A 20,173-nucleotide genomic window follows, 5' to 3' on the forward strand; every position below is an offset into this window, starting at 1 on the left:
TAATATAAAATAGATAACTTATAAGGACCTATTTTATAGCACAGGGAACTCCGCTCAGTAGTCTGTGATGATCTATATTGGAAAAGAATCCAAAAAATGAATGACTGATTGAATATCCAACTCAATACTGATTATATATATATATCTGATTCACTTCATTGTACACCAGAAGCTAACACTACACTCCAATAAAAATTAACTGAAAAAAGAAAACATAAAATGAAAAAAAGAACTGAAGTTAAAACTCACACATGTACAACTCTTGCATTTTTATGTTCCTTAAAACATTGAAAGATTGGTCAACTAGTTTTATTTAAGATCTGGCTTGGTCTAAAAAAGTCATGGGGTTCATGTTTGGGAACGCATGTATACCCGTGGTGGATTCATGTCAATGTATGGCAAAACCAATACAGAATTGTAAAGTAAAATAAAAACAAAAACAAAAAAATACCCATGCAATAAAGTCAGATTGTTTTGTCAAATTAAAAAAAAAAAAAGTCATTTCAAACTGACATTTAGTTTACAAATTAAGAGTGCCTATTAAGCAACAAGATATGTCCTAGTTGTTAAGCACATCCCAGTCAAATCTGTATTGTGTCCACTCTCCTAGAGTTTATGAGCTGGCATGGAGGAGCTGGACCCATAATTATTACTGCAAATAAATCCAGTGACTCAGCTCAGAGTAGGGGGTGTGGATGAGGAGATGGGGGACTTCCAGCAAGCTGGTGGGATCTGGAGGGATGGTGATGATGGAGGCTCCTGGAGAATGGGTCTGCTGGGGCTGTGGAGGCAGAGGGCAGCCTGAGTGATGACAAAGGGGAAGGATACTGCCACATGTGTGGGCACCAGGCTGCTGTCCCTGGGACAGGAGGAAGTGGCCCAGAGGAAGCAAAGCTGAGAGCTGAGCTAGAAGCTTCAGCAGGGTCAGAGCAGAGGGCGGGAGGGGTGTGTGGACACCCTGTGATGTGGATGCTCTGTGATGTGGACGCTGAGAGCCCTAAAGGAGGGGCCTTGATGGTCCCTTGACCCATGGAGACTAGTCCAGGGCAGGTGGAACCACATCATGTCAGCTAAAATCTGACAAGAGGATCTTGCCAGGAGCTAGTGAGTCCCAAGATTTGAGACTCACAGGACCCAGACTTCAGATCACCCAGCCCTCAGAAGGAATCTCCCCTCTGCAAATGGACAGAAGGCATAGAGTCCAAACCTCCTGAATTTAACATGGGGAAACTGTGCATTTCTTAGAAAATATGATAAACGAAGAGATGAGGTTACATGTAAGTTACATGCTTTGCTTTACCCTCTGCTGCCTGCTGCTCCCACCATCTTGCTCACAAGTTCCTGCCCTGGTTGATTCTGGGGGATTCAAGATTCGTCATCCACATGGTGGTGGGGAACTCCATGGAGGAGAGAATTAATTCCTTTGGAGCAAACAAACTGTGACATGACGACTCAGCGACTAACGTGTAACTTGTAAAACAAACTGTACTTGCGTGTCACAGTTTCAAAAGAAAGGTGAAACCATATTTTGTGAAAATCCAGGCGACTTTCCTGGTGGTCTGGTAGCTAAGAATCCAAGCTCCCAATGCAGGGGCCCTAGGTTCAATCCGTGGTCAGGGAGCTAGATTCCATAACTTGCAACTAAGATCCAGCATAGCCAAATAAATAAATATTAAATATATATATATATATATATATATCCAAGTGAATTTTATTTCTGCAGTCATGCCTCCAAATACAACAGGCAAGAGTAACCACTACTGGTGGTTTAGTTGCTAAGTCGTGTCCGACTCTTTGCGACTCCATGGACTGTAGCCCACCCAGGCTCCTCTGTCCATGGAATTCTCTAGCAAGAATACTGGAGTGGGTTGTCATTTCCTTCTCCAGGTTATCTTCCTGACCTAGGGATTGAACCCAAGTCTGCTGTATTGCAGGCGGATTTTTTACTGACTGAGCCAGCAGGGAAGCTCAGCATTAACTGTGTCCATTTCCTCTGACCCGGCTGGTTGCTCGTCTCCAGCTGCCACAGTGATGACTCTGTCCTTACTTATCCACACCCCAAGGCTTTATACCCACTTGCCACACCTGGCTCTTTCTATAAGATGCAGTCAAAAGGGAGAGGGGAAACCGGCCTGATCCTCTGGATTCTGAGTGATTCATGGGATCCTACACAACTGAGTGAAGGTACAAAGGCAGATATTTCCTGAGAGGAAAACATCCCCGTTTCTAAGGTCTCTGTAACGTACTGTCCCACCAGGATGAAAAAAAAAAAAGAAATGCAACTCCTACTCTGACCATGCTTCAAACTGTGGTGTTGGAGAAGACTCTTGAGCCTCCCTTGAGCTTCAAGGAGATCGAACCAGTACATCCTAAAGGAAATCAGCCCTGAATACTCTTTGGAAGGACTGAGGACCGATGCTGAAGCTGAAGCTCCAATACTTTGGCCACCTGATGCTGGGAAAGACTGAGGGCAGGAGGGGAAGGGGGTGGCAGAGGATGAGATAGTTGGATGGCATCACTGACCCAATGAACATGAGTTTGAGGAAGCTCCAGGAGATAGCGAAGGACAGGGAAGCCTAGTGTGCTGCAGTTCATGGGATTGCAAAGAGTCGGACAACTTAGTGACAGAATAACAACAAACTCTAACAGTAAGGACACTTCAGTGTTTTCTTAGAAACAGAATCCTACGTAACCTGAATTCCCTTTTCTTTCTTTCACAGTAGATTTCAGTAATACCTGTCTGGCTATCTGAACATAACATGTGGATGACAAGGGGGTCACCAATCACTTGTCTACCAATAAGCCACTGCTTTGGGAGATGTTGCCAGCTGGGAATGGCACTGATCTCCAGACAAGGGAGAATCTCAGAAGTACTTAATTGAAGTCCAGATTTATTTCCCAATGTAGTTTCAGAATCTTGTGTAAAACCTTTAGTCTGTGGTCCACTGTACTAATGTCTAAATAAAGAGCTCTAGGGTTAATCATTGCTAAAGACTCCTTTCACTCAAAGATGTTAATTACACAGAAGCCAGGGAAGAATCTGTTATTTTAATACATTTAGGTGCTTATTTGGTCTACTTTATTTTGTTAATCACTGCAGCATGTATTTTGAAAAAGAGACTCATTGTATGACATAGTGTGCTAATAACCATGTGTCCAGACAGTATTCTTGCTTGGAGAACCCCATGGACGGAAGAGACTGGCAGGCTACAGTCCATAGGATCGCAAAGAGTTGGCATGACGGAAGTGACTTAGCATGCACCTACACACCACACAGAGTGTGGATGACATTTACACATAAATCAAGCCCAGGTAGATTTCCTTGGTAGCTCAGATGAAAGAATCTGCCTGCCAATGCAGGAGACTCGAGTTTGATCCCTGGGTCAGGAAGATCCCCTGGAGAAGGGAATGGCTACCCACTCCAGTATTCTTGCCTGGAGAATTCCAGGGACAGAGGAGCCTGGAAGGCTGGCATCCATGCAGTTGTAAAGATTCAGACACAACTGAGTGACTAACACTTTCACTTTCACCCTTGTTAAGCAACACTGTAAGTTAGGACATATATATTACTTGAATCACTCTATGTATATAAATTTAGATCTAACTTTAGTATTTGAAATCTCTTATACTGAGTAAAATGCTTACATTACAATAATATAAGCAAAAAGAACATTAATCAATATGTCAATTAACTAATGTCCCGTCTCCTGGATAGGAGAAATCCATAAACATTTTTAAATAGGGAACTTTGAGTGGAAAATAGGTCTCTGTCTTTACTCTGGTCCATAAAGTCAAACCTTTCTTTTATTTCAGTCAAAAATTTAAAATATTAATATAAATTACATTTTAATTGCTTTTAAAAATACTTCTCTAAGCCTGATCTACATCAATGCTAATCATTTCATCTAGCTCATTTCTTTCTAAGAGATTTTTTTAAAGATATGTATAATTAATTAAAACAAGATCTGGGTAATATAGGATTTCCCAAATTCTGCCTGGCAACTTACATAAATCAGAAAATACACGTTTTGCTTTCCTTAGCTTTGCTCAAAGTGATACAATTTATTATTGTCTGTTGTTGGATGCTTTGCATAATCTTATCAAAAGTGTATATTGGTAAATAACCAATTACATTGGATGAGATGGGAGAGATGGTTGTGCCTAATGAAATCACCTCAAATCAGGGGGGAAAAAAAACCAAAACCTTCTTAAGTGTGTTTTAGGGACAGTGAATCAGAGATCACATCTCAGCCACATTTTCCAAAAAGAGTGGGTGGAGGGGCAGCTCTGAAACCAGGGTAGGTCCACATCATCCCCTGACCTTTCCCGAGTTTGTACCAAAAGCTGTCCTCTCAGCAGAAAGAAGCAACTTTAGTGATAACCCTCCGGTCACTTCTTAAATATCCAGTCACCTTCATTTTCTGACCATAGAAACATACAAGATGTACTTGTTACAGACTAAGTGGGTGAGTGTGTATTTCCCATTATGTAATTAAGCATGTCCCAGATAGCCACTGAAACACCCTTGAGCCCTGGACCAATGACTTTATTGCTTAAGAAGAACCACTGTTATCTTCTGCCCCCCTTTTAAGCATTAAAACAGTAAGGTCAAACTTCTGCAAGAAGATGTGCTGATTCTTCTAAAGTGCATGTCTGAACTTTTAAAGCTACATGTCACATAGCACACTTTGTGTTTTCTTTAGCTGCAAAGAATTTAAAGGGAACACCTCTGTGCTTGTACAGTGTGGTTCAGACAGAAGAAAGGACTTCACACAGACAGTGGCATGTTTGAACCAGTTTCGCAAGACAGTGCAGATGCACTGGCCCCTAAATTCAGATCTGAAGCTAAAGAACAAAAGGACTGGCAGCTCAGCCCACCCCCTTCAAGGCTTTGCTGAGAGCCTGGATGCGGTGATGTACCCTCCTTTAGAGGGAAAAGCCTACACTTTGTGCCAACAATTGGGGAATGACACTGGTTTAATTGCCTTAGCCTTCCTCCGGTCACTCTGCCTGCTTGTCTCACTTACAAACTGAAGGACCGCCTTTGTGACATGTGGCTTAGATAATGCAAAGAGCAGGTTCCTTGATAGGAAATGGACAGACTGCTCCGATGCCTCCAGCTGTTTGGAACTGAAGGACTATCATGGATTTAACATAAGGGACAGTGTCCCTGCTTTCTCACCTCTCTTGCAGGGTGAGGCCAGGGCTGATAAGAATGCACACGGGCAGTGAGGTGACAGCCAAGGGACTTACCTAGATCTTAAATGTGCTGAAGTTAATAGTTGTTGCTCATATTCTCCAAGAACAGAAAAATAGAACTTGGAATGACTTAACTGATGGCTCTGAAGACAAAGGAGAAGAAAGGCCGGATTGTGCAAGTGAGAACCCGGATAAACATAACGGCAAAGGCAAGAGTGGAATCTGTGTTCTTGGATTCAGAGTCTGACTGTAAACAGACTGGAGTTTCTCCACATTCCACAGGGTTCCCCGGGGGAGTGTACTTTAGGATGTTTCTCCCAGGAATTCCCTGACCCTGAGCAGTAGCGAAGACACTGTGCCACACGGGGTTCCATCATACTATCTTTTAGTTTGCTTAAAAGCTCTGTTTCCCCGCTTCTGGAATTATAGCTCCCAGGAGATATGGATGGGTGTGGAAGATACTATTTTATTAATAATAATGCTACAAAGGGCAAAATAGTCCACACCAAACTCTGGAGACAAAAAATCCAAGAATTAACAGAGATGTTACATTCCACTTGGAAACCAGCACTATTTTCTCTTAAGATCATATGTGTGTGTGTTCAGTCATGTCCAGCTCTTTGCAATCCCATGGATTGTAGCCCATGAGTCTCCCTGTCTGTGTGATTTTCCAGGCAAGAATACTGGAGTGGGTTGCCTTTTCCTGCTCCAGGGATGCTTCCCAACCCAGGGATCAAACTCTCATCTTCTGTGTCTCCTGCATTAGCAGGTGGATTCTTTTCTCCTTTTTTTCCCTGAAATTTATATATATTTAATTGGAGGATAATTGCTTTACAATGTTGTGTTGGTTTCTGCCACACATCCCCATGAATCAGCCACAGGTATACAGAGGTCCCCTCCCTCCCACCTCCCAGCCAATCCCACCCCACCCCTCTAGGTTGTCACAGAACACGGAGTTTGGGCTTCCTGGGTTACACAGCAAATTCCCACTGGATAACTATTTTCCATATGGAAATGTACATGTTTCCATGCTACTCTGTCATGGAAGCAGTTCGCCCCACCCTCTCCTTCCCCTGACTGTGTCCACAAGTCTGTTCCCTATGACTGCATTTGCACTGCTTCCCTGCAGATAGGTTCATCAGTACCACCTTTCTAGAATCCCTAATCGTAGTGCTATTCACTCAGTCGCGTCCGACTCCTTGGGCCCCAAGGACTGCAGCTCACCAGGCTCCTCTGTCTGTGGGAGTCACCAGGTAAGAATATTGGACAGGACTGCCATTCGCTTCTCTAGAGGATCTTCCTGATGCAGAGACTGAACCTGGGTCTCTTGCATTGCAGACAGATTCTTTATCATTTGAGCTACAGGGAAGTCCTCTAGATTTCTTATGTATGTGTTAATATATGATATTTGTTTTTCTCTTTTTGACTTACTTCACTCTGTATAATAGGCTCTAAGTTCATTCACCTCATTAGAACTGACTCAAATGCGTCCCTTCATATGGCTGACTAATATTCCATGATATATATGTACCACAGCTTCTTTATCCTTTCATCTGTCGATGGACATCTAGCTATTGTAAATAGTGCTGGCAGGCAGATTCTTGAGCCACCAGTGATGCCCCTTCTCTTAAGATATTTCTTTTCAAAACAGACAGTAATTGATGGCAGCATCCTGTGTGGCTTGGTGCAGAAAGAGCTGGATGTGTTAAGAAAGCACAGACCAGATTTATGAGGAAGGTTCTCATAGGAAAAGGAATGGAGGCCACAGAAGGGTGGGGTGGGACTGCAGGTTAGGACTGCTGGGGGTCCCAGGGACGGTGCTTCTAGAGCTGGGGACCCAGACACTCACAGGACAGGTGGCGATGCTCTGCTCCCACTGAGTCATGCTCAGGCTCTCCTCCAGGCTCGTGCATTTCTTCATCACCAGGTCCCAGCCACAGTACGGGTCCTGGGCCCCAATGCAGGCACTGAAAACACACACCAAAGGGTCATCAGAAAGGCAGGTTAAGCTAGAACAAAAAGGGTAAGCTAAGAGTTGACCCTTAGGACTTGATGTAGGAACTAGTTATGTGAAACAAAAGCTTCCGTCTGCACGTTAGAGAACAGAGCTAACTGCATACACCAGTAAGTATCTAATTTAAATTAAATAAATTAATTTTAGTTGAAATGTCTTTTTTTCTAAGATATAGAAAATGGCTATTGGTGCTAACATGGTGACTTTTGGTGTTATGAATGATCTAAAGCCAGACTTTTGCTCAAGAATACTAGTTATCACCTCCACCACCACCACAACCAACATCATCCCATGAATAACAGGTGCCAGGGTCCAGCCCCGGTGGATCCAGGGAATTCAAAGTGGGGATGGAGTCGGCGATTAGGAAAGAATTATTTAATTAGAGATATAAAGAGAGATTAGGAAAGAATAGTGTAGTAGGAAAATTAGTGGAGAAAAGATGCTGAATAACTTGGTTTACACGGAAAACCAATAAAACCCCAAGACAAGGGGTTTGCACCACCTACATAGGCCACAGGTATCTTCCCGGTCTTCTGGAGGAGCGCAGACACAAAGTGCCTCCCCGTTCAGGTCTTAGAAGCCCAGGCAAAATTAGTAGGCCCGGTGAACCTCCACGCTCCAGATGAGATTTCAGCCAGAAAAGAAGAGAACAAGAAAAGATGACACGAGGGAAACCAGTCTTTCTAGGAACTGGTTCGTTTCTTTATTTTCCAAGGCCGCTTTTATACTTTAAGTCATACATAGAGATAAATGGAAAATACAAAGTCACGCAGGGTCAGCAGTCCTGACCCTTATTGAAACCACGCTTTCTTTCTGCATTCCTTTCGATATATAAAGTTCTCAGGTGATTTACATCATCTTCTGGCCAAGAGGCCTGCTAACATTTTATGACCCTTTCTGATGATGATTAGTCAACCAGAAAACTTATTTTCTCCAAAGGTGATTTTTCTTAAGTCAGGCACCACCCTCCGAAGATACCAGATAAAGTTGCATTCCTACAGGGCAAAGGTGCAGTGGGCTATAATGAAGAAAAGAATTTAGCCTAAGGTCTAATGTGATTAATATCAAGGTTAATACTTATTTCTCCTATATGCTAGTTATATCAATTAGTGTGTATAAGGGGCAAGGGATATGGAGGCTTAGCAGCAAATATTGGCTCAACAATGAAACCCTCCAGTGGTATAATTTCTAACTGACTCACTAATACTATACTAATAATCTTCTAACTTCTCAAAAGAATCTGTATTTAGAAAGTTTATGGCATCTTGTGCCTCTCATGGTTGGGAGGCTGTGAATAATCACATGTGGCCAGATAACCCTGTCAGGCAGGCTAGAGAGCCATCAGAAGAGTTTTTGGACTGAAACACTCACGCCCAGGAGATTTACTAACTGGAGCTCTAAGTTAGCTCCTTTTCAGAGAGAGGTGGTGGGGGATAGCCCCCCGTAATGTCAGAAGTGTAGGTGAAAGCATAATGCAGTAAGGTAGGCAGACTCTGGTTTGGGGGTAGATGTTCGAGAATGTCCAGGGGGACCCCTGAGGCCTGATCCCGCCTTTGCATATGTCAGGCCTCCTTCCTCATGACCTTTGCCACGTTCCGGATTCCTCACATTGGCTCCCGGCATCTAGGCATTATTTGTGGTAAGTAAAATTATTATATCATTGATACACTAACAGCTTTTATAGGAAGGTATTAATATTTTTGCTTTATTTATCATCATAGTCATTATCATTACCACCACCATCATCATTACTACATCATCCTCACCCACTTCATGACAGATATTATTGATTAAACAGACTGTGATCTATAAGATTACTGCATCATTTAACCATTTAAACAACTCTAATGAGGAAGGTGTTATTATTTCAACTTTACTAATGAGAAGAAAGTGACACCAACAATTTCTAAAATTTGTCCAAGGACAAATACACCCCCCTGTAACATGACTGGTTCAAATATAATAAAATAACGAAGTCTTCCTTTTGAGTAGCAGACTTTAAAAATGTATTAAAATTTTCCATTTAATAGTGGTTTAGTATAGCCCTGTCTACAATATTCAATATACTATATCATAAATGCTGTAGACAGTAGATACTTTATTCTAGCTCTGTCTCAATGAAAGAGTTCATATACAACATGGGAATGATTAGATGAAGATTTCTGGCCAACAACAACAGCAACAGATACAATAGAAGGCTGGGAATTCCCTGGAAGCCCAGTGGTTAGGGTTCTGTTCTTCCAGAACAGGAGGCACAGATTTGATCCTGGCAGGGGAACTAAGATCCTACAAGCCATGGGGTGTGGCCAAAAATAAAAACAAAAAAAAAACAGGGGATGTGGAAAGGGAGGAAGCAGACAGAAGACAGTGAGAGGGCCAGAATGGTACAGAAGATGTTCCTACAGACAAGCAGGCCATTGGACACTTTCTCTTAAGAACCAGGAGGTCAGGGACGCAGGACATGGTATTGAGCAAAGGCAGTGAATACAGCCTGGGAGTGACAAGGTCTACCAAGTTAGAACAGAGCTCACAAGAGACTATGGCCACCTCCAACACTTCAGCCACCTGGTGCGAAGAGCCAACTCATTAGAAAAGACCCTGATGCTGGCACAGATTGAAGGCGGGAGGAGAAGGGGATAACAGAGGATGAGATGGTTAGATGCCATTACTGACTCAGTGGACATGAGTTTGAGCAAGCTCCAGGAGATGGTGAAGGATAGGGAAGCCTGGTATGCTGCAGTCCATGGGGTCACAAGAAGTTGGGAACAATATAGCAACCGAACAACAACAAGAAAAAGAGACTGAAGATGCTATAGAGTTACAGCTCACTGAGAGTAGGACTACAAGTTCTTACCTAATCATCAAACATGGGGCCAGGGAGGTAGTCTAAATAATAATGTCATTAATATTAATGATATTAAAACCCCTTATTAACAAGTCAAATATGCTAACCTTGTAAAGAGTGCTGTTCTAAGAACTTGATCTCTATCTCCTCATTTAAACCTCATAAAAAGTTTAAATACCCTACACCCATTAGCTACTCCACTTAGTCTCATTTTAAAAGGGAAAAAAATAATCAAAGAATAGAACTGAGACAAAGAAGTCCAAGTTCCACAGTTGGGGATGATAATCCAAAGGTAATAAATCAAGAAATAGAGAAAAATATGGCTGGTTAAGTTACTATGCAATTATTGTTTATTAACCAGCCAAAGTTCAAAGGCTTAAAACTGGTGCTTCTCACTGCAGGACCAGGCTGGGGTGGAAGGGAGTGTCAAACAGTTACCTTCACCATAACCTCACTGGAACTTTTTGATAAGTGACCCTGTAGTTGTTAAAAGATAAACTGAGGCCTATTAAACTCTTTGGTGGGACTTCCCTGGTGGCTCAGTGGTAAACAAGATGCCTGCCCATGGAGGAGACACAGGTTCAATCTCTGGGTTGGGAAGAGTCCCTAGAACAGGAAATGGCAACCCATTCGAGTATTCTTGCCTGGGAAATTCCATGCACAGAGGAGCCTGGCGGGCTACAGTCCAAGTGTTACAAACAGCAGGACACAAGTGAGTGACTGAACAACAGCAGCAGCAAAACTAAACCATTCAAGAGTTTCTTTGAGCAAAGGAGCTAAGAAGGGGTTTTATAGGGAAGATTCCCTGGTGGCCCAGAGGAAAAGGATCTGCCTACAATGTGGGAGACTTGGGTTTGCTCCCTGGGTCAGAAAGATCCCCTGGAGAAGGGAGTGGCTGGCTGCCCACTCCAGTCTTTTTGCCTGGAGAATTCCACGGACAGAGGAGCCTGGCAGGCTACAGTCCATCGGGCCACAAAGAGTAGGACACAACTGAACGACTAACACTTTGAGCTGAGAAGCAAGGCAAGGAAGTTACTTGATTGCCTGCAGCTTAAGAGGTACCTTGCTTGGGAAAGCCTGGTTGGCTGCTTGCCATTTTGGTCTCAAGTTTCACCTTCTCTGGTCCCAGTGCGCTGACTGGGTCAGGCAGGGCCAGCGCCTACTCCTACTGAAACATCCCTGCCAGATGCTCAGCGTACATCTACTACACGTTTGATCCTGTTTTCCTGTCGGTGGGAAAAAAGGGCTTCAAGAATTATTTGAGAAGCCTGGATTCGATTTCGTGCTTTTTTTTTTTTTTTAAATTAAAGCAACATGACTGTGAGGCAAACTTCACCAACTTCACCTTCCAAAAAGAAGGAAATTTCACCAAGCCCCTAATTTTGCCTGCGACTTCCCCTTGTAAATTTGCCTGTGGAACTGAAGCGATGCCACAGGGTTCCAAGGAATACTTAAGCTGCTTTATACAAAAAGCAGCTTATAATAACATCTCTTTCTTCTGATACTACTGATGGTTCTGCAATTTCTTAAAATTACACTTAAAACACTAAAACTTCTCTATAATCATAAGAGCCCATTCATTAAAAATACAATTTATATATAAACATGTTTTCCTCACAGTAAGTATTTCATACCACAAGGAACATTCTAATGATCTCTACCAATATTCTAAATTACACCTTAAGGAAAACTAGTAATGACTTCTTATTTTTGCAAGGTGGGTCTCTGAAGGAGGTCGTGTCGAAAATCACAGACTCCTTACTAATGTAGCCATTGTGGAAGTGGCTTTTCTTTATTCCACCATGAAAATGTTTTTCTTTCTGTGATGAATCTTTTCAATAATATTTTTTTTCTTATTTTGTTAAGAACTTTAGATTATTTTCAGCTAACTTATTACTCTGGGGTCTGAAAGTATCTGAATTCAGAAAAAAAAAATGTTGGTCAGAATCCAAGATTTAATTTGGAAACACATTTATTGAAAAGCATATTTTAGAGCAAATATATATTTAGAGGTAGGCCTTAACTCTGGAAGGATAAACTACTTTCCTTTTTACAGGAAATTTATCTAAATTAAAATTTATATAAATTCTTCCTCTACTTTTTAAAGTTAACAGTTATGCTATTTGTTAAGTAATAGAATAAAAAGGCATATTCATCAAAATCTTTCTACTGTATTTCTGGAAAGCTGGTGCTAAATACTGAATATCATCCTCTTGTGTATTAGATTAAGTATTGATGACTTCATCTGGCTTGTTTCCATCACACTAACTGCCATTATGTCAACTTATTTTTGATATTAAGAATTTTTGCTGTATCAACAAAATTTATTCACGAAACATGGAACGTCAGAAGTGTTCCCATCATTCATTTCTTCATCACATGCTTAGCACCTGCTGTGAACTGACCTTGAAAGTGATGGGTGTACCAGGCAAACAAAAGAGACACAGTCAGTATACCAAAGAACTCACCTCTTAGTGAAGGAAATAAACCTGAAACAACAACAACAGCCAGTTGCAAAGGAAACAAAAAAAAAAAAAATGAAAAGGGGATGAGGAAGTATGTGGAGAGAGGCATTTAAGCTGGGGCCAATAAGATGACTAGAGTGATCGACATGATACTTTTCAGGGAAAATAGAACATTTTAGCAGGGAGATCAGCATGAGGCAGCAAGACCAGCTGGGAGAGAGCCTGAGAGTCTAAAGAAACACCCAATAAATGGAGGTGGTGTTTTGGAAGAAGCTTGGTGTGTAGAATCTGCTGAGTGCTCCAGCCTCCCTCCCTCAGGACTTAGGTTTCCCTGTAAATGCTGCATGGATCTTTAAAGTGTTTCCCAAATTCTGCATAAGAATCAATCACATGTCAAATATCACTATTTATTTGTATTATCATGATGATGATAGTGAGAGAGAGAATAATTTATCTGTTCATGAATGATAGTGCCTTAATTTCTAAGACAATCTCAGGTGCCTTATTCTTAATCACTAAGTCACCATATACTTCAGAATCTGCTTTTACTTTGAGCTGCATTAAAAGCATTACACTACTAAAAATAAGATAAAGACATTCCAATTAGACAGTAACATTCCTGAAGAAGGGCTTACCTCCTGGCTCAGATAGTAAAGAAACTGCCTGCAATGCAGGAGACCCAGGTTCGATGCTTGGGTTGGGAAGACCCCCCTGGAGGAGGAAATGGTACCCACTCCAATACTCTTGCCTGGAGAATCCCATGGACAGAGGAGCCTGGTGGTTTATAATCTATTAGGTCCTAAAGAGCTGGACGCAACTGAGCAACTAACACTTTCACTTTCTGAAAAATGCATTCTAAGACATCCACAAACTCCTCAACTGGTAAATCTAACTGGAACATATTTTTTCCCCCAGTTTCCTCTTCTATAAAACTGGAATAATAATGCTCACCTCACTCGGCTGTTCTGAGGATTAAATTACATCATGAAGTTAAGAAAAAAAAGCAACCAAACAGAAAAAAGTATTTTGAGATGGGATGTACATAGCTGTTCTACTTAATGCATCCATGCGTCCTCAGTCGTGTCCAACTCTTTGCAACCCCATGGACTATATAGCCTGGCAGGCTCCTCCATCCATAGAATTTTCCAAGCAAGAATAGTGGAGTGGGTTGCCATTGCCTACTCCACGGGGTCTTCCTGACCCAGGGATTGAAACTGTGTCTCTTCTTCTCTTGCATTGGCAAGTGGATTCTTTACCACTGGTGACACCTGGGAAGGCCTTTATCCTTAACCTCTAAACATAATTACAAATTAATATATGTGGTTGATTTTTGAGGGCGTCTGAAAACATTGTATTCCAAAAATACTAACTCTGTGAATACCTTGGGGCCTTTATTTAATAAGGGGATGTGTCACACCAGGATGTGTTCCTTTGGGTATTTCAGCTACACATTTGGGTCAGTTTATAATGATTTTTTAACTAATTGCATATGCTCACACAGTGCCGTGGTTTGAAGGCACAAGAACCAGGAATGAACTTGCAGCCCAGTGAGGGAAGAGGACTGTGGTCATGATCATTGCTTGACACCAGAGTTGATGACTGTTAAGTAAGAAGTCCAGACAACTGGAGCTACAGGAGTCAGAGGAAAGAGCTGTGGCCCAGATGAGTTCCAGGAAGTTGGCCTTTGAATGAAGCAGGGGAATAGCTGAGTAAGAAGAACATCCCTGGTCATTATGGCTCTGGGGAGGACAACACAGAGTCACGTGCCCATGGCATGATCAGGGAGGCAAGCCAAGCAGGTTGGCTGGGCCAAAGTTTCCTCAAGATTCCAGAGAAGCGTAGTGATGCAATTAAAAGGATGCTTTGCTTAAGCATGAGGAATTTGTCTGCGGTGTATTGGATGTATATGACATCTACTAGAAGATTAATTCATAACTCCCAAGAAGAACTGAGATACAAGTACATTTGAAACAGCATTTTTTTAAAGTTAGGACACATGCCAAGTAAACAGGAGACATAATTACCAATAAAAATGTGTCCACACTCATGATGCATAGCATTCTAAAGGCTATGATTTGTAGAGAAAGTTAATGAACTAGAATTTCAATTAGTCACTAACATTCAATATATTAAAAAGTATTCATTACTGGCTTATCATTAAATTACATTGATTAAATAAAATGAGGATTTTTCACATTTCAATTTGCTTTTATCATCAAGTTCAAATAACTGATTTGCACTGCTGGTAATAGTAAGCAAATGGTTTTTAGTTAAAATCTTAGTAGGGAGATAGAACACTCAGGTTTTCCTGAAAAATTTGTTTTAAAACTGAGCTAGATTGATATAAGTTTTGCAGTGAGGCATTATGGGAAAATTAATAGTTTAAACAAATAGTGAAAAAAGTGGGGGTGTCTGAAATAAGCAAAACAAAAATGCTTCCTGGAAACTGAGCAATTGTGATCAATTTTGGTTTCTGATGCGATACAGAGAGTCCCGTTTTACCCAGTTTTCCCACATAGATTACTGAGCTGTTTATTTTGGCCTCTGGGTGGACCTCAGTCATTGGGGACTTTTCTCTTGTCCAAACACAAAGATTTTCTGGAAAGGCCATTCTGCCCTTTGAAAGTGAAGCTCTCCAGGGAAGGCAGGCTGTCCAGTTTTGTACTTAGGGACAAAAGGGGCCCAGAGGGCAAACATGGGCCCTTCCCAGCTCAGGGCTGTTGAAGGAATTTCCAAGTGATGGGAAAATGCTGCGTCCTGTGCCAGGAGAAAGAGAAGAGCATCACTGGAGTCTTCTTTCAGGGAAAAGTCTACACGTTGGTATCCTATCCTCTCTACTCTGTGTAAGAGAGGTAACTACAGGTTCCAATCCCCTCTCCTCCCTGGCCAATCAAGGAAAACAATGAAGACACAATTACTTTGTGGCCCCCTCATGTTTAATCAAGAGAAACCCTTCTGCGCATGAGGGTTTAGTGGGCAGAATCAGAGGACACAGGAGAGGTCAAAAGGTCAACAGTAGCACCTGAAGAATGTACAAGGTGTCAAGTCACATATTTTAAATTTTATACAAAACCCTACAAGAAAGTAAGTCCAGGGTGGGGAGGGAAATATTATGTTGGCTTCTTACAATTCATTCAACAGATTGCCCATGACTGAGAGAATGAGGCTTGAGCCAAGGTGTTAGCACAGTCCATCCCAGGAAGGACACCCACCCATCTCAGCAGAATAGTGGAGGCAAGTGTGGTGCCCACGTTGCCTCTGGATTCTGTTACCCTCTCCAACCATTGGGAAGGGCCTGGCGACAGCACCAAAGAGAAGCACTTGACCTTCCTCACACCTGGCACAGGTCAGCCTCCATCGGTGTCTGAACCTCAGCCCCTCTTGCAAAGACAGGTACCCACTCACTTGAAACAGGGGATTACTGAATTTCCACTGACAGATGCACCTGCCGATTGGATGGGACCATGCTGACATCACTCACCTACACACAGAGTGTGGTCCTGGTAGAAAATCCCTTTGCCCAAACAGACTAGAGCTAGGTAAATAATTGAATGCAAGGAGCAGAATCTAGCCTGATGGGTCCCCTACATCTCAGACAATGTGAAGTTGTTTAAAGGTGGAAGAGCAAATTCTTGGCAACTCAATGTGCCCTCTGTTTGGTTCAGAGGCAAGTGAAGCATATCTGAACAAAGAAGGCAAAACACGTGTATAACAGCAGCCCTGGCTCCTCAGGACCTGCGTGAACTGAGTGTAACACTCAGGCAGGAACGGAGAGGAGCCTCTCACACTGAATTCTTTTTATTTGTCAGACCCATTAGATGGTCTCTGTCTTTTCGTTTCCCTGGTGGCTCAGATGGTAAAGAATCTGCCTGCAATGCAAGAGACCTGAGTTCCATCCCTGGATCAGGGACATCCCCGGGAGAAGGGAACAGCAACCCATTCCTGTATTCTTGCCTGGAGAATGCCATGGACAGAGGAGGCTGGCGGGCTACAGTCCATGGGGTCGTAAGTGTCAGACATGACTCAGCGACTAACACTTAACACACTGAGTCACTTGCTCACAATCACACACCAAGCTAAAGGCTTATCCAGATCCACCCGAATCCGGAGCTTATGATCTTTCCATATGCGAGCTGCTTTGTGTTGACAGAGGGATGATGATTTCCTTAAGAATCACTAATTCATTGGACCAGGCTGCAAATACAATCTTATGGGGATTCAGGGAATAAAAACCAAGGTGTTTCTGCTGAGAATAACTCAGATACAAAAATCTGGTGCTGCCTATTAGCTTGCTGCAGCCCCAACTTTCCCGTAGAGCACTGTTGTTCAGTCACCCAGTTATGTCTGACTCTTTGTGACCCATAGACTGCAGCATGTCAGGCCTCCCTCTCCCTCACCCTCTCCCGAAGTTTGCCCAAATCCATGCCCATTGCATCAGTGATGCCATCCAGCCTCATCCTCTGATGCCCTCTTCTCCTTCTGCCCCCACTCTTTCCTAGCATCAGGGGCTTTTCCAGTGAGTCAGCTGTTCACACCAAAATACCGGAGCTTCAGCTTCACCATCAGTCCTTCCAACGAATATTCAGGGTTGATTTCCCTTAAGATTGATTGGTTTGATCTCCCTGCTCTCCAAGGGACTTTCAGAGTCTTCTCCAGCACCCCAGTTTGAAGGAGTGGTGGAATAGAGTTCATTATATAGCTTTCAGTCTGCAAGCTCAAAAACAGGAGGCCAGTAGAGTGGACATTAAATAATGAAACCTCGCAGTGTGAATCCTTTAGTTGCGCCTCTCAACACAAATGAGGTACAAAAGGTTGGTAATTACACTGATTTTAAAACTCTACAAGATGACTATTTGGAACCCAGACTGCCATTTAGAAGACAGGAACATGCTCATTTAGGAAACCAAACAGAGTGAAACCCAAAAACTGTTGGGTGACTAAGGAAAGCTAGGAAACTGTACTAGCGGATTTGACAAACTTATTCTCCATTGTAATGACAGTATGATTACATTAACACATTTGGCAAAAGAAGAGAAGGAAAAAAGTGTACTCATAATTCTAAGGTTGTGGGGGCAGCGCATAGCATCTCTGCAAGATGACACTCATATGTTTTCTTTGCTTTCATTTTCTACCTGGATCAAATATATGTCTGCATCATTGTCAAAGGTGGATGTACCATGATCCTAATGCAGACTGAACTTCCTCACTTCATGAGACCTTGTAAGATTCTGTGATTAACCCAAGAATTTTTTTTGTTAGTATTTGATATTCTTTTCCTTAGAGCAGATAATTCCTTATAAAATAGGGAGTTCCTCCCAAATTGTAAGTGTCCTACTTCACATAACCCCCATTTCCCCTGAATATTACTGAAGAGTAGAATGACATATTTCTTAATTTAGGAGTCTAATTCATGCATGTTCATGTTCTATGCATCATGTTTTGTCTGTTCCTTATCCACCCTGCCCAGGACTTGGGTGTGTGACTTAATGACTCTGCTGGAAGACACTGTGTTCCAGTTCAAGCCCACCTTTAACCCACTCTTACAGGGTTGTAATCAGCATGTTGGCATGTATTTTACAGTTGTAAATATCATGTGGACATACATACTTTTCCTTCTATTTTCTAAACTGTGTTAATAATGGCAAACAAATAATCTCAGCTTATTTTTTTTCAGTTAAGATAGTATCATATATATGTCTTCATTGTCATCATTTAATGATTTAAGAATAATCCACTGAGGGTGGACTCCACCAAGTCAGTATACATAACTTGGTAATTAATTCCTTTACTACTGGAAATTTAAGATTAGACCACTGGTTGTGATTCAGACATAGCTTAAAAAATAACTGGAAAGGAAAAGCAGGCTTGGAGATTAGGTCCTAGTAGAGTCTAGGATCAGATTTTAATGATAAGTCAATTTTGGGATAAAGTCTAAAGTAACTCCAAGGTCCTCTGGCTTGAGTCTAGAAGAGATATTTGGGAGATTTTATTTATGTCAGAATTTTTTATTAGATTCTGAGCCCAGGAAGACAGGGTAAGGATGTGTCATCTGTCATCATACACTCAGAACCTGGCTTGGTGGTTGGTACCCCCGAGGTTCAAAAAATATACTATGAGTGAATTAACTAAGGAAATCCCACCATCTGTAGAGGCTACACCAAAGCCAGTGCAAACAAAAGCTCAACACACTGAGACTTAGAAGACTCTGGAGAGTCCCTTGGACAGGAGGGAGATCAAACCAGCCAGTCCTAAAGGAAATCAGTCCTGAATACTCATTGGAAGGACTGATGCGGAAGCTGAAGCTCCAATCCTTTAGCCACCTGGTGCAAAGAGCCGACTCATTGGTAAAGACCCTGATGCTGGGAAAGATGGAAGGCATGAGGAGAAGGGGACGACAGAGGAAGAGATGGTTGGATGGCATCACCGACTCGATGGACGTGAGCTTGCGCAAACTCCAGGAGACAGTGAAGGAGAGGGAAGCCAGGCGTGCTGCAGTCCCTGGGGTCACAAAGAGTCGGACATGACTTAGCAACTGAACAGCAGCAAGTTCCTTTTAAAGGGAGAATATTTACTTTGTAAAATGGGTACTTATCAAAACATCCTTTTGATGTTTATATGATTCATATCTGAGGGGTTAAGTTTGTCTTGCTGGGGGACTTTTTGGGGATTCTGCAATTTCTCTCTATTCACTCTGTTTGTCTCATCAGGCAAGTGATATTTTTAGAGAATATTTCATTAATAAAGGTGCCAATTATTAACTCCACCTCTTAAAACTTTTCTTTCAAATAATATACATCCTGCAGTAACCTAATTTTGATATTAATCATCTTCATGAGGTGTTAATTTTTTTTTAATTACAGGCTAACTAGAATTTGAATTCTAGGTATTTGAAGGGAATAACTAGACATCCATTCAACAAGGGAGTTAAAGTTTTTTCTTAATGGTTTCCTCTTTCCCTCCAGTTGTATAAGCAAATTAAAAGAGATGTCTCTTATGTTATATATAGGCTGTGGTTCTTCCAGTTCTCAGCTTTTCTTCTCTCTCCAAATAGTTTTTTATAACAAGGCAAAAATAAAACAAATACCTAAGGACTAAGGGCTTCCAATCCTTTGAGTAATGTTTTATATCACTACTACACTTTTCTGTGGACTTTCCAGGTGGCGCTAGTGGTAAAGAAACTGTCTAACAACAAAGGAGATGTAAGACGTGGATTTGATCCCATGGGTCAGGAGAATCCCATGGATAGCAGAGGCTGGTGGACTACAGGCCATAGGGTGGCTCAGAGTCAGACATGACTGAAGCAACTTATCACTCATGCATACATACTTTTCTTTAAAGAAAACTTTACAGTTTCTCAAGAATTGAGGTGTGTGTGTGTGTGTGTGTGTGTGTGTGTGTATGTTTAAGGTCATGAAGAAAAACAGTAGAAAAGAGAGGCAGAGTATCCATTTGTTAATTTGATAAGTATTTACTGAGCCTGTCTCTGGCCAGGCACATGCTGAAGGCCACAGGGAGCCTAGAAAGACAGTGCCAGCGTTTGGAGTTCATGTTCTCAAGGGCAGAAGGAAGCCTGCCCTGGCAGCCCACACTCAGAATTCTAGTTTCTGTTCTGTGACTGCTGAGTCTTTGTACAATCTCTCTCTGATTCTG

The 20,173-nt window shown here is 42.0% G+C and overlaps 1 protein-coding gene across 1 annotated transcript in view; it reads right to left on the minus strand.

Moving 5' to 3' along the window:
- Positions 1–20,173, minus strand: part of SEMA5A (semaphorin 5A) — a 548,310-nt gene that overhangs the window by 91,777 nt on the left and 436,360 nt on the right. Inside the window, exon 13 of the mRNA XM_040262502.1 lies at positions 7,049–7,166. Coding sequence (XP_040118436.1) covers positions 7,049–7,166 — 118 coding nt within the window. The remainder of the gene's footprint in view (positions 1–7,048; positions 7,167–20,173) is intronic.

This window comes from Oryx dammah, unplaced genomic scaffold, assembly GCF_014754425.2.
Source record: "Oryx dammah isolate SB20612 unplaced genomic scaffold, SCBI_Odam_1.1 HiC_scaffold_20, whole genome shotgun sequence".
NCBI lineage: Eukaryota > Metazoa > Chordata > Mammalia > Artiodactyla > Bovidae > Oryx > Oryx dammah.